Below are 15,386 nucleotides of genomic sequence, written 5' to 3'. Positions count from 1 at the left end.
AATATGCAGAAAAATCTGTGTCCCTCCCCTTTAACCACCACCACCTGCCTGGAAAAATGACAGATGTGGAGAGCAGCACATGGTTTAACTTTAGCAGGAGAGAGCTGGGTACAGGTATGTGCCCTCCATTATCTGGAAAGAGAAATTGGGATGAAGCAGTCCTTTAAGCTGTCTCACAGAGGAGACTTCCAGCACCCTGAAACTATATATCTGTTTTACCTTTTGCAACTTTTATGGGGGGGAGGGAGGTTATTATTATTTTAAATTATAAGGTGCCCTGAATGCCTTTGCAGAAAGTTGGTGCATGAGTGCAATCAATAAACGATCTACACATTTGTCCAAACTGGGCAGTTGGAGTTCACCAATAGTTCTATGATGAACATATTTTCAAGAACAAGAAAATACCTCATGAATAATTTCTGATTTATTAGCCCTGGTGTAAAACCAAACCTAGGTATGAGAATCAGACAAAAAAATTAGAAGAAGAAATTGAAATGAGATTGGAATTAGAAATCTAGACAGCGGTGACTAGGAATAAGAGGAGTGTTGTATGATAAGAGCAACATGTCAACAAACAAATGAGAAAATGGCTGTCTAATCCTAGTACAAGTAGAGGAAGCAGAAAATGATAGCGGTTGCTTCATTAATTGTATTTATAAGGATAGATGGGACCCAGAAAGCTGCTGAATGCTTTTGGTACTCCTATGAGCAGTCACTTTGAGAAGCACCTTATTTGGAGAACTTATTTGGAGAAAATACAGCTATACATGTCTTTTTATTCAGAATCACTTACATTTTAAAAATAAATGGACTTTTTTTGTGGATGAAATGCTTATTTTTTCACAGCTTATTTTTTTAAATCATTTCTGCCCATGCCTTAGTTCATAGCATCTTGTCTGTGTATTGTTCCATCAGTCACTAAATATAATTGGAACAAATGGGTCAAGGCAATTCTTATCAGTTATTCATTTAATATGAATAAAGCAGTAAATAGGTCATTTTACACCAATGTTGGCAGAAAAGTACATGTATCCTCTTGCTACCATACAGATCACCTGTCATATCTGATCACTTTCTGTTTTGTTCCAATCATACCAGGGTATTAGTGGCCCCATGTGCTCTACTGTACTCTCTGTTGTAATAGAAGTAAAGCCGTTTCTAATGTGACTTTTATCATTAAGTAATTATGATATAATAATTCTCTTTATAGGTGTAAACCTTACATATTAATAACTTAACATGACTGTTCTAAATGTTGGATTAATTTTGTTTTCCGAATGACTGCCTGGTCTCCTGAAAAAAAAATGCAACATTTTCTTTAATCAGTAAGATTTCCAAGGCTGAATTTTAAAGTTGTATTAATTTAATGCCTCATTTGTTTCTCCTAGCATTCTCCGTCAGAACCCTTCCTTGAGAAACCAGTGCCAGACATGACTCAGGTTAGTGGACCGAATGCCCAGCTACTGAAAAGTGATGATTACCTTCCATCAATTGAGCAGCAACCACAGCAGAAGAAAAAGAAAAAGAAAAACAATCACATTGTTGCAGAAGGTCCCAGCAAAGGATTTGGCAAGGATGGCTTTCCTAGTGGGCTTGATAGCCAGGATCCTACCAGGAAATCTCTAGACTGTTCCCAGGAAGAGAAAAAGAAAAAGAAAAAACCCAAGGTGAAAAAAGAGCCGAAGGATCCGAAAGAACCTAAGGAGAAGAAGGAGCCTAAGGAACCCAAGACTCCCAAAACCCCTAAGATCCCTAAAGAGCCAAAGGAGAAAAAAGCAAAAAACACCACACCAAAACCCAAGGCCAACAAAAAGGCAAGGTATGTACTAGCATTCCATTTTTTTTTAAAAAAAATCATTTATACGTTCTATTTTTAAAATAGATTTATGTGCTTTGAAAACATATAGTACGTATAACAATTGGAAGATCTTTTTTTTCTTTTTAGATTTCCAGAATACTTACTAGGATGAACTGACATGAACTAAAGTGACATTTACCCCTTTGTTGTTAGTAGTGGCACTCATTTTTGGTTTCCTTGTTTTATGTATGAAATGGCAGATACTTTAGGGATATGTATTAGAGGCACAGTTCTAGGCAAAGAATCATAGGCTTTGATTTTAATCAATAATGCAAATTTTTGAATGAATTAAAAAGGAGGAATGCTGTTGTCACAAAGCCCTCCCCATCTTGTTTTTTCAACCTAATTAGAACAAGAATTGCTTGTCACACATAGCACTATAACACTTTAAAGGACGGTTTCAGATTCTGCTCAGTTATGTGAACAAAGATGTACTTGGCTCTATTCTGTGGTGTGCATAATCTACCCAACTCCTTACCTTAGAAACATGATTATAAGTCTTAGGTGATGTCAACTCTTGGAGAATTGGAATGCAGTAGATGAAATTGTATCTTCCGTGTCACAAAACATTAATATCAATCATTTTTTATTGTATATAGCCAAAGGCCTTTACAATGGACAACAGAGAATAAAATGAAACTTTCATCTAAAATCATACACGTAATCGCAGTTTACAATATAAAAAGAAATATACAACATTAAGACTTAAGATTGGAGTGCATTCACATAGCTGGAACGGAGCTTCTTGACTGCCACTGCAAATTTGGCTATCTAGTGTGTAATATATAGATGTTTATCTGCTAGGAGTTCAACTGTCACTTCCTTTGCAGATTGACCTGGAAGCCAATTAAGAATTGGCAATATAAATGGCCATTGTATACAAGGGGCAAGTCAGCAGGTGGTGTGTGATGTCCTCTGCCTGATTACATCCACGAATACATTTGTGATCCCCTCTAAATATGCCAAGGGCATCTGTTGAAATCTTCATTTTACTAAGGCTCTGTGTGATTGTGGGCAAGTCAGAGTCTCAAGGTAACAGGGCCTTGAATGATTGGTCTTGAATGTGGGGGTACCAAGTTGAGTAGTGGGCAGCAATGATGAATGCTCTGTCTTGGTTGGCATCCGGATCAAAAATCCAATTTCTAAGGTCACGTGGGCTAAGGGTTAAGTAGTTCTCCATTTGGAGATTATAAGCCCTAATCTTATCTTGGAACTTTTGTGCCCAGCCCTCTGTCCTTAGTTGCTCTAACCCAGTGTTTCCCAAACGTTTTTGGGCAACGGCACACCTGTTTACCGGAAAAAAATCTCGCGGCACACCACCATTAAAGCCCCGCCCCCGTGACGTCATTCGGGGAGCCGGCGGCCCGGGCCTGAGCTGGAAGGAGAGGCGGTGCTTTTCGGCACAAGGCAATCGGCCTGGAATTGTTTCCCGCGCGCTGCGAAAGGGAACAGCTGCGGTCGCGCGAACCCTCCGGCGCTGGGAGGGGAAAGGGCGGAGTCGCAGAGCACCAGCTGGCCGAGCGGTTGCGCGCAGCGTTGCGCTTTTGGAGAGCGTGCGGCTGCTGCTAGGGGATCCGGGGACGTGAGCAGGCCTGGCCCGACCCGGGTTGAAGGAGGACAAGCCGGCAGCGCGCCAAGTGAGTTCGGTTGCGCACGACGGCCCCCGCTCCCCCCACCCCCGCCGGATCCTCGCCGCCGCCGCCTCTCGCCCGCCTCCCTCCCACGGCACACCACCCGATGTCTCACGGCACAGTAGTGTGCCGCGGAACACCGGTTGGGAAACACTGCTCTAACCAACAGAGCTTAGTACAAGCATGATCCTCGAAGGCATTTAGCCTGTGCCAGTATCTCAGATGGGCTAGATCAATTCTGGCTGCTAGCGAGGGAAGGCCCAACTTGGCTCTGAGGTGGGCTTCCGGTGTACTGCAGGGAAACCCCCAAATCTAAAGTTATTTTGCAGAACCTCTTATTTCAGATTTGACAGCAATTCCCCATATCTCAGCTGGGCGATGATTTTAGAGACAAAGATCTTAATAGCTGGGTTGATTAACTGTCCGCCTTTTGAATGGAAGAACCTATATAGCTGCCCAGTAGAATGGGAAAACATCAATAAGACTTTATAGTTGCCTTGGAACAGAAACAAGTTTAATGAAAATTTGGGCTTTGAAAACATGACTGACTTTGCATGAGCACAAATTGAAGAGAGCCTACATTATTTGGGGACAAGAACTATTACAGGTTTTGTTCTATGGAAATGTTAGTTCTTTTGTACCTGCATTGACACCATGAGAAAAACTGTCAAGTGTTGGGGCCTTATCTTCTATTGTGGGGAAGGGATATGATATTTCATCCCAATGAATGATGCCCTTGAATTTATTTATTTATTTATTCATTCTTTTATTTAAAATATTTATATACTTTATATTTTAAAAATACAAACAGAAATAATAACATGCAAACTTGACTGTTTATTTGTCTTTCTGAATACAAAAGATATCCTAAAATGAGGTTGATTTGTGTCACCCTATCAAAGTTTGTGTGGAATTTCAGAACTTTCTATTGGCTGCATCTATGGAAGAAGCTTTATATCTGTTACTTCCAGGGCCTACCTCTTGGCTGCATGAGTGTGTTGCTGTACTTACTCTGTAATTAAGTATTCTATTGTTAACACTGTGTATTGTCTGATAGAGAAGGGAAATGGCTAATGAAAGCTTAGGCCTATTGGAAAACACCCTGAACCATTATACAGGTAGCATGAACAAATTAAAAGTGTAGTGTTAATCATGGGTTTTAAACCTATTTATAAGTGCACATTTTAAAGCTTGTACTAATGCTAGCTTACTGAATTAATGGAAACTGTGTTGAAAGCGGTGTAACATCTGTGAGGAAAACTTGTTTTTATATGCCAGGTGGTGCCAAAGGCTAAGAAACTCATAATTGAATCAAGGTTTTAGGTTAATCAATAGGCTAAATCATTAATCTGCCAAGAACCAGCTACGTACTGAACTGATCAGACCAATCATTTATTTTCTTGATTAGCTGCAATGCTACAGAGAAAGAAAATAATAAGAATACTAAAATCTATTCAGCTAAGGATAAATTCTGAGCACAGTAACATAACTAAGGGTGTGAGGCAGTTCTTTGCATGGGTAGCGAAGTGCAGGTGTGCAGCTGTATCTGAAGCCTGTCACCAGCTTGTAAGGATGTGTCCTTGAAGGTGGCAGTTGACTTACTTTGCTTCTGCTCATCCCTTAGGACACATCCTGTTGAATTATTGATCCTCCCACCCAAGTAAGGGTTGTATCGTACACCTTGACAGTGACTACCCTGAATTGAAAATGGCCCTTCACCCCCTACGGGAGCAACCTGTATGTAAGGGTTGGTCAGGGGGTCTGCCTAGCATGGCTGTGGAAGGGGGCAGGAAGAAGTTTGATATATATGGCAGCAGGATCGTTTGGACAGTTCTGAATGCTACTTTGTGCATATGAAGCCACCTCATTGTGTCTTCTGTATGACAGAAGGGAATCGTTTATAATATATTGTTCTTTGAATGAGAAATACTTTGGTTATAATTATTATTGGTATATAAAACATGTAAGCCCTGCTTTATGCTTATTATCTTATTCCAGTATTCTGTGGAAGAGTTAAGTGAGCATACATGCTATTAATGTCCATTCGTAATGAATTACAGCAGTTTCCAACCGAAAGAGGCTTTAGGGGAAAAGAACATAACTCAGTGGTAGAGCATATGTTCTAGATTCAGGCTCTGGCATCTCCAAGGTGGTCTGGAAAAGACCAGTGCAGAGTATACACTGAAAGTCCATGTAGACTAGAGGCAGGGAACATAACCGTCCTGAACACAGAGAGGCACACTTCGCCATTTTGACAGGTGGGTGAGGTCCCCATCTGTTAGTTACAATGTCATCAGATGACTTAAAAGTGAAAACAGTTACTTTGTGGCTGCAGCTTGAGCTCCTCCTACAGAGGAAGAGCCTTTGCATCATCACCTGCAATTTAAGCCAGCAATGCAAAAGGATACTTGTGCTTACAGCAAGCCCCAGTAAGTGCAGATCTGTCTATGGTACTCGATTCCATGGGAAGAAATAATGCCCACCAACTTGGATGGCTTTAATGGAGGTTAAGACTATATGTGACTACTAGACGTGATGATTATACTCTACCTGCACAGTATCATTCTGAATGCCAGTGCTTGAAACCACAGGAGGGGAGAATGCTCTTTGGCTCAGGTCCTGATTGCACCTGTTTGGCCACTGTGAGAACAGGATGTTGGACTAGATGTGCCGTTGGTCTGATCCAGCAGTCTTTTCTTAATGTTCTTGCTGCAAGTGCCAATCAGCTGCTCATGGCTCACAAGAAGCCTACTGGAATCACCCTTGCTATGGAGTTCCCAATGCTTTTACAGTTGATCAATGCTAGTTTTCTTTCACTGCCAACCAGTACTTTAAGGCTTCTGATCATTCCTTGGCAACCCTATTTCACATATCAGGTCAGTTGGACATGGTTTGAGGAAAACAGCCACACAGACCAAATTGGGACCCATGCTGGAACCCAACAAAAAATCATGTTAAGAACAAATTTCTGTTTTCCAAAGCCTGCGGGCTAAAGAACTACTTCTAAGAAGGATGGGTCAACACTGCTGGAACTGGTTCTTCTTCTTCTTCTTCTTCTTCTTCTTCTTCTTCTTCTTCTTCTTCTTCTTCTTCTTCTTCTTTGAAAAACTGGTATAGATTTTTAAGTATTTTCCAGTATTTCAGCAATCTTATTTGGCTGTTTTAAAATGTTTTCTGCATTTAAATTTGTAAGCTATGAAAACCTGCAGTGTTCTGAGAGAGTGCAGATGACTATGAATTGACTCTTGTTGATAGCACTGAATTTGAATAGACTTAACCTTGAGAAATTGTGATGAAACCTATCAAGTAAAGGCAGAGCATGCTGGGAAAGTAAACTCTTGTGGTTTTCCTTGGTGTTTGTCACAGCACATTTTTCTTATAGTATTTAATTGCAGAGGTAATATAGGAAATAATTACTGTGAAACTCAAAACTAAGAGAAAGTTTGCTCACAATTTTAGGACAATTGGTGATCAGACTGAAGCATCCTTTCTCAATGGTGTTTTGCAACTCAGTGAGACATGTGAAACTAAATATCCAACATTTATTTATATAAACAGGGATTGCAAATTGTATAATTCTGCTGCCTGTTGTGTATCCCAAATGTTCAGTTCAGTAAGTCTTCCAACTGTGCATTCCATTGCAGCCAAGAACTGAGTTGGTTGAGTGGTCTTCTGGGTTGAGAAGTGTGTGGTTTTGTATGTGCCAATAAGCTTATAGTTACTGCCCCAGAAGGGCTGCAGAAGTTTCAGTAGAAAGCTTATATAGCTGGTCCAGTGGTTCATGAAGGTTAAGGACATACAACCCTAGACAACTTTAGAGGAAGGGAGAAAGAAGAGCATTTTCCTTTTTGCTTGGGGAAAGCTAGTAGGCTTGCTGCTGTTTTTTGCACTTGAAGGGTCTCTTTCCCTTCTGACCTGTAGGATAGAAGGATGGAAAGTGAAGTAATGTGTATCTATAGATTTGCGTAGTGAAAGGTGGACCAGGTAATTTTGTCGAATTCATTTTCTGGGATAACTCAGTGTGGGAGAGCTCAGTTGGTAGAGCATGAGACTCTTAATGCCAGGGTCATGGGTTCAAGCTCCACATTGGGTGAAAGAATCCTGCACTGCAGGGGTTTGGACTAGACCATCCTCAGGGTCCCTTCCAACTTCATAATTCTATGATTCTGCTCCAGTGTCTCCTTTTCTTCTATCTTTCTCCCTAGATTATTCATGGGAAAGAATGCATCTGAACAGCATAGTGATCTAGCCTTTGAATAGTCTCAGATTTGCACACCCAAACTCTGTAGCCTTTTACCTGTTGAAAGTTGGGGAGTATAAGAGACCTAGGATAGATTTTGCAAGATGGGAGAGGAAAGAAATAAGATAGAGTGGGAGGAGGAAGCAGAGCACTTGGGAATTCTGAGGAGAGAGAGTGATTGTCACTTTTCCACACTCTTCAAACACTTTCCTACTCATAGTCTATTCCTATAAAAAGTTAGTATTCCAATACAATGCACGCTTATAGGTAGAAATATAATTTAATGTATGCATGTGACTGTGAATATAAAGCTGCTGTGCAAATTAAGTTAGCATACATAATTCTGAGCTCTGAATGAGTGCTATAAAACTTTTTAAAACACAGAATTCTCTTTGCATTAGTGCAAACAGGGCCCTTCACATATTCATGGAAGATGCTTGGTCAGTAGTGACCCCTTAAAATGGGATTTGACAAATTCATTGAAAATGAGGCTGCCAAGGGTTACTAATCACAATAGCTGTCTTCGCATGCTAGGGAAGTCCCTAACTCATCAAGGGTTTGAGACTCATTGGCTACCCTCACCTGGTTTAGCCAGCCAGTCGAATCCATTTCCTGAGGTGTGGCCACAGTCACATGCCAACAGCTTCTAGGAGCCACAGGTGAGGCCTGAGTGCAGGGGGGAGACCTAAGATCAACAAACTACCCCAAAAGGAGCACAACATGTCCCCCACCAGAGGTACTATCCCTCCCCTAACACCCCACAGTAGGTTATACATACTTAAAAAAATCCTCCTTGTGGTCTTCTCATAGGTATCTAATTAAACACTCTGGGTAACAGGACACTGGAAAAGATAGGCCTTTGGTCCAATCCAGCAGGATCCTGCTTACAGTCTTATGCTTCTCTACAATTTTAACATAGCTGGGGTGTGGGTGTGGGTGTGAATAAGTGAGTGTGTGAAAATATCTCAAGTACATATCTCTACCTGCTATGCAATCTACCGAAAAGATGCCAGAAAGGTCTATGCACTTAGTATACCTATATCATTGCAGTGTCCTTTAATATATGTTATTCTATGGGATAGAATACATCTTGGTGAAGTGTGAAGGGAACCAAAGAGTGCCAGCACTCTGGTTGTTGTTTTTTGTAAAATCTATCTTGTAGATAAAATCCTTATTTTTATTACCATCATGTTTAAGTGTGAAATGATGCTTAAGAGACATGAAGTTCAGTACCATCATAGTGTTCGGAATTCCCGTTGTTCTAGGCACATTTTGCGACAGGGAATTTCATTAGTGTGAGCTATTTCTGAGCTCTGAGTATTAGTGGGGGTGGGCTGGGGAAGGACTAGACCATGTGAAAAATCAACATAATATTTTAGCTGCTGTTCATTTTCTGTTTTGTATTCTTGTTATTCAAAAAGCGCCTAGACATTCCGTTGTGCTCATAACCTAGGTTTAAGGAGCCATTTAGCTCCTAGCTTTCATATCTCAGTTTCTAAGACTGGTTGTTAGAAGCCATAGTTCCATTTTTCATTTGATCCAGCTTCTGATTCATCGGTGCTTATGCAGTGTATCTGACTGGGGCCTGGATGCAAATAAACTTATTTCTAATTCTAGATAATCTCATTCTAAAGTAATCATAGTTGTCAGGCTTTTTAATATGTTGGGAGGGGGAAATTGGGAATACCTGACGCTGATGAAATTTATTTTCTTTGTAACTTGACCTTATATCTTGTGGGTTCATTCAGGATCTGCTCTTGACATTGCCACTTTGTGAATAGGACAACTTCTCATCAATTCCATTTTATGAGAATTCTTTAACACTCTGTCATAGATGGCCCCTGTGAGTTTGGTCCTTGTAATATGCTTTATGTGTTTCTTTCCTTGATTTTCCAGAGGTTCATAGAATCATAGAGTTGGAATGGGACCCATGGGTCATCTAGTCCAACCCACGGAAATGCAGGAATTTCACCTAAAGCGTCCATGACAGATGGCCATCCAACCTTTGTTTAAAAACCTCCAAGGAAGGAGAGTCCACCATCTCTCGTGGGAGACTGTTCCACTACTGAACAGCTCTAACTGATGCAGATCATTCTGTCCTCATTCATAAACAATACTGAACGAAACCATGGCTTAGCTGCTTAGCACAAACAAGAAAATGTACAGACTTCCAGAGAGATTGTCATTGCTTTGTTCCTTTCTAGTCATTCTGTTGTTGTGCTGAGTTACACCATTGTATTGCTTAGTGTGTCATCCTAATCTAGTCTCATGGTTTAGATCTCGCAGACAAACCACGAACTTTAAACCATAGGACAAACCTTGGTTACAACTCGTTATTTCTTTGGAAAGAACTAAACTATGAGCCTGGGTCTGGGTGACAAGCTAAGTCAAACCATGGTACAGCAGCAGAAAAACTGGGGAGAACTGGCTGCAGTCTCCTCACCAGGAGCCCACATATTTGCTCACTCCTTCTAAGTCAGGGGTTGGCAACCTAAGGTCCATGGGCTGAAAGTGGCCCATGGAGGCTGTTTAACCAGCCCACAAGCCACCCCTGAACCAAGCTGCCCACTTGGTAAGTCCCTGCGCATTGCGCTATACTGGCACATCATAGCGCGGGGACTCCCTTCCGTGGCTCGCTTCTGTGCTTGCCCAGATGCCAGTAATCGCTTCTACGCAGGCACGATTTTCGGCATCTAGGCATGTGCAGAAGCGATTTCCGGTGCCGTGGACATGCACAGACACACTTTTCTGCATCACGCTGTGCCGGCCCGGCCCATGGAGGATCTCTGCGGGAGTGATCCGGCCCATGCCTGGTAAGCCTTGCCGACCCCTGTGCTAAGTCATGGTTTGGCTTAGGTGAAAGCCTGATTGCACACGATCTCCTAACACAGAATGCTTGCTGATATTTTTATACATTTTTTTGTCTCCTCTGACTACTAACAGTGTTCTCAGCAAAATTTAATGTGCTGGTCTTAATGTACAGTCATATCTCGGCTCCCAAAGGCGTTGCGAGTCAAACATTCCGGCTCCTGAACGCTGCAAACCCAGAAGCGAGTGTTCCAAACATCCGACAGGGCTTCCGTGGCTTCCGATTGGCTGCAGGACCTTCCTGCAGCCAATCAGAAGTCGCGCTTTGGAAATTGAAAGTTTCAGAAGTCAAACAGACTTCTGGGACGGATTCTGTTCAACTTCCAAGGTACTACTTTATATATTGAGCCCGTTGTACCTGAGATTATGCCTAGTTTCCCAAAGTAGTTTTTAAAAAATGGTTTATGGAAGTATAATTATCATTACTGACGATCTCACGATCACTGACCATTACAGTAGCAGCATACAATATACCTCCCAAGCAGTAATACACCCAAATAAATCAAGGCACCCATATTTCCCAAGCATAGGAGCTAACTCCTAGGGGTAGATGTCCCCACACTCCCCCATAAACTAGTTGAGGGGCCCAGGCACCCACAAAGTTAGTTTGCATTGCCATTCAAATGGTGTGAGTACACCACATCTTGTGATCAATTAAGTGGGGTGGGGCTTATCTCCCCCCCCCCCCCAATATTTTATTCAAGTTGGCACCCCTCAAGCTGGCATGGATGATGAATGTTGACCATATAAGCATAAGAAATAAAACCCCACTAGATGATGCAGAAGACCCACAATTAGAGACTCACAATTGAATAGTCGCCCCCCCACCACCACCACCACTGCAATGGCCAAAGTACAAGGTTTATTGACCTATTAGTGTTTCCTGTATATAGGTATAAAGACATTTTGTATTAAGCAACTAATAAGCTGAAATGGTGGTGGTGGTGATGATGATGATGATAATGTTCTCAAGGTTTCATAGAGAGCTGCTCTTGGTAAGTGCCTGAAGATTGTAGAGTTCACACACACACACACACACACACACACACACACACACACAGAGAGAGAGAGAGAGAGAGAGAGAGAGACTCAAACTAGACTCTCATACTTGTTTGGCTAGCCTTTTTAAGGCAGGGCTTGAGTAGTAAAGAGTGTTGTGTTTTAGCACCTGTTTATTTAATTTAGTAATTACAAACTTGTTTAATATGTGAATTCTTTGTTTTTATGTATAAATGATGATGGCAGTGTAGCCTGTCCTCGAGCTTCGGAAAATTTGTAGAATAAGCTTGTAAACAAATATATCTCCAATTGTATCAAATGCTAATTTTGCTCCTTCAGCATTGGTTGATTTGGCCCTGTTGGTTGCTTCTCAGCTGCATGTTTGTCAGTAGTCGCTTTTGTAGTTCCTGCCATTGAAGCCTTTTCTGTTGTTGTGTTGCTAACTATTCTTTTTAGTGTTCCCTGTATTTCTTTATCTCTAACTTTATTTTACTAGTGTGCTATTTTGCCCATTCCGCATCATTATACCATACTTGACATAGCTTATCCATGTTGCACAGGATGTCTTAATGCAGGCTTGATTCTGTGCATGTGTGAAACGTCAATATATCTTGCTACAGCAGCTCTCAAAATACTTGTAATTTCCCCTCTATAATTTTTTTACAATAAATAATACTTGTAAGAGCAGTGCAGTCTCCAGTTGTCCCAAATGTACTAATTATGAATACAATGATTAGGTGTATGAATGTTATTGTGTGCATGCAGATAATGGCTATGGTTTTTTTTTTGGGGGGGGGGGGAGGGTGTATATGCATTACCTGCAGGTAAATGTGGCTATGAATACCTTTTGGGTGCCTTTGAAATTGGACTATAAGTAATTGTTGCCCATTGTAGACAGTTAATGTTCCAAATCAGCAGGTGAAATCTATATTGTTTATCACCAAGCTGAAGACCAGGGATGTAAATGCTCTGAAGCTGAGACAGAGCATATCTTCAACTTTTCTTTCTAAACTACCTGCTACAGAATGCAGACCATCCTTATCAAATTGTTTCCTTTAATTTGTCAAATATTTTATTAAACAGATAGGTTTCCTGGGCTTGGCTATTTGTCTGAAATTTGGAGTTGAAATAAATTGGATTCTAGGTGTGTTGTCTTGCCTCTTGTATGAATAGTGTGCATTTGTGCTTCTGTTTAGAAGGAATATAACAACTATTGGAAGTCCCATGTCAGAATACTGCATAGGGAGGGAAGTTGAATTATATAGGTCATGGACGAGCAGAAGGTAAATCAGCATCTACTGGATGGCTTGCAGTAGATTTATAAAGATTCCCAACTTTCAGTCGGTCAACAATAGCAACAATAAAGCAGAAACAAAAAAATAGGCTGCTGAAATAAATAAAGCTTGGATTAGGATTGAAATTAGGATTGAATTTTTGTGTGAAAGGGTAGAGCTCAGTCCTGTGAATGAAAACAAATTCCTGGGCTGAGCATGTGTTTGAAGGCACCCTGCTTTTTAATTGTATGCCTGTCTCCCCGAGCCAATATTGTGCACTTTGCTATGGATGGTGGACATTGAGGTTCTAGTCTATCTACAGTGGTGCCTCGCAAGACGAAATTAATCCGTTCCGCGAGTCTCTTCGTCTTGCGGTTTTTTCGTCTTGCGAAGCACGGCTATTAGCGGCTTAGCGGCTACTAACGGCTTAGCGGCTTTAAGAAAAAGGAAACAAACTCGCAAGACGTTTCGTCTTGCGAAGCAAGCCCATAGGGAAATTCGTCTTGCGGAACGACTCAAAAAACGGAAAACCCTTTCATCTAGCGAGTTTTTCGTCTTGCGAGGCATTCGTCTTGCAGGGCACCACTGTACACTTGAGGTAGGTCGCCAGTGATGAAAATGTTTTAGTTCATACTCTTACTTATTACTAGCTAGCTAGAAGGGAGGAAGCTTTCTGAATATACAGATATTCTGCTTAAATTTCACTATGTGGCTTGCATGAAACCTCCTATGTTGCAAGCACTTGGAGATTCTTTATGTCCTGAACAATAGAAAAGACTGGATCATTAGCACTTTCTAGCCTTTCAGCAAATTGACATTTTATCAAACCTGCCCTGTGCTGTTCTTCAATATGTTACGCCAGTTACTCAAATGCAGTAGTGCACCCAGGGTACACTAACTGTTATTAAATTAAATGGTATGCTTAGCTCTGATTTATAGAGGTCACCAGCAAAAAGCACTAGCCTGTCAACTTGCTTTACCTGGCAGCAGCTCAACTACGACAGGCTTACCTTTGATTTAAACAAATTTGAGAAATATGTAAAGTTTGGGAAGCAGTTTTGCACTGATTTGATAAAAGAAACCACAAAATGCTGCAGCGCAGGTGTTGAGAATGTTTGAAAGCTGATTGAGGGAAGCAGATGGCTTTAGTCAGTGGCATCCAGCCAAAAGAGCAGGTGCTGGTCATGTGACCACTGGTTACCAGGGTAATCTGATTGCTCTTGGCGTGCAGATGAAAGGAAAGGGGCCCAGTGTTCAGCTGTAGTATTGTATAATTTGTGGCAGTTAGAGCGGAAATAAATGCTGGAAATGGAGCCTCATAGTAGGGGAGACTTCTGTCCATGTGTAGTATACACACTAGGGCAGTTGCAAAAGGAACTGTTGTACAGATTGATTAAAAAAATTGTCTTGTATCCCTTCTAAAGATATTAAACATTCTTAGTAATGTCAGGTTCTCATAGACATTGTGTGTGTGCGTATATTGTTCTTCATAATCTGAGTTTTGGAAATAACAAATATTTAAAATTTGTATTCTTCAACTGCTATATTAAAAAAGAAATGGAGCACTTAATTAAGGTACCTCATGTTATAGACCATTATATGAAACACACTGTTTTCAGTTTATAAATGTTCAGATATCTCCTGTCTTATTTTTCTTCTGTTAATTTTGAGTATTTAGGTTAAAAGCCACAAATATGTTTGGCAGAAGCAATGAATATAGGTGTTTTAGGAACTTAAAATTGGGAAGGGGAACAGAAGTGGATATTGGATATGTATGTTATTTCATCTTCCTGATACAGTTGCACTTTTACACACAAGAACCTGTATGTGTGTGTGAGAGGGGGGGGGAGAGAGGGAGGGATGGAAAGACAGAGAAAGAATGAGAATTGCAAAATGTATCAGAGGAATGACACCTGAGTATTCATAAGAATTTTGATAGGAAAGCTGCTTCCGTAGAAAATACTCCCAACATTCACATTGAGCTGACTCAGAATTTTATTTCTTTATTGTTTTATACATTGTGCATATGGTATTCAAAAACCTCAAGTTGAAGATAATGGTAGCTTTGAATTCTCGCATGGCTTTGATATGTTGAAGGGGAAGCACCTAACCCTGTTCTGGCAAGTAAAAACTTCTATCTGCTTGCTGCCGGCATTCTGAGGTCAGAGTTACTGAGGTTACTGGTTTTAGGAGAATCAGGACTTTCTTTACTAGGGCAGGATTTTCCTGCATGTCATCCAACTCTGTCCTTTCCCCCATTTTAATGCCAAGGCACATCCTGTGGTATGATTTCCACTTTTAGAAATATGAAAACTTATAAAAAAAAAACAAACAAGAACAACACAAGCCCTTAACATACGCTGGTTTTTAAAAATACAGTGGTACCTCGGGTTAAGAACTTTGCTTCAGGCTGAGAACAGAAATCACGCGGCGGAGGTGCGGTGGCAGCGGGAGGCCCCATTAGCTAAAGTGGTACCTCAGCTTAAGAACAGTTTCAGGTTAAGAACAGACTTCCA

The 15,386-nt window shown here is 41.0% G+C and overlaps 1 protein-coding gene across 9 annotated transcripts in view; it reads left to right on the top strand.

Moving 5' to 3' along the window:
- CHD7 (chromodomain helicase DNA binding protein 7) overlaps window positions 1–15,386 on the top strand; it is a 150,535-nt gene that overhangs the window by 75,802 nt on the left and 59,347 nt on the right. For all 9 annotated transcript variants that reach the window (XM_028736872.2, XM_028736874.2, XM_028736875.2 and 6 more), the window contains one exon: window positions 1,389–1,819. In XM_028736872.2, coding sequence (XP_028592705.2) covers window positions 1,389–1,819 — 431 coding nt within the window. The remainder of the gene's footprint in view (window positions 1–1,388; window positions 1,820–15,386) is intronic.

The sequence above is a fragment of the Podarcis muralis genome, chromosome 8 (genome assembly GCF_964188315.1).
Source record: "Podarcis muralis chromosome 8, rPodMur119.hap1.1, whole genome shotgun sequence".
NCBI lineage: Eukaryota > Metazoa > Chordata > Lepidosauria > Squamata > Lacertidae > Podarcis > Podarcis muralis.
This window is presented reverse-complemented; position numbering and strand designations above follow the sequence as displayed.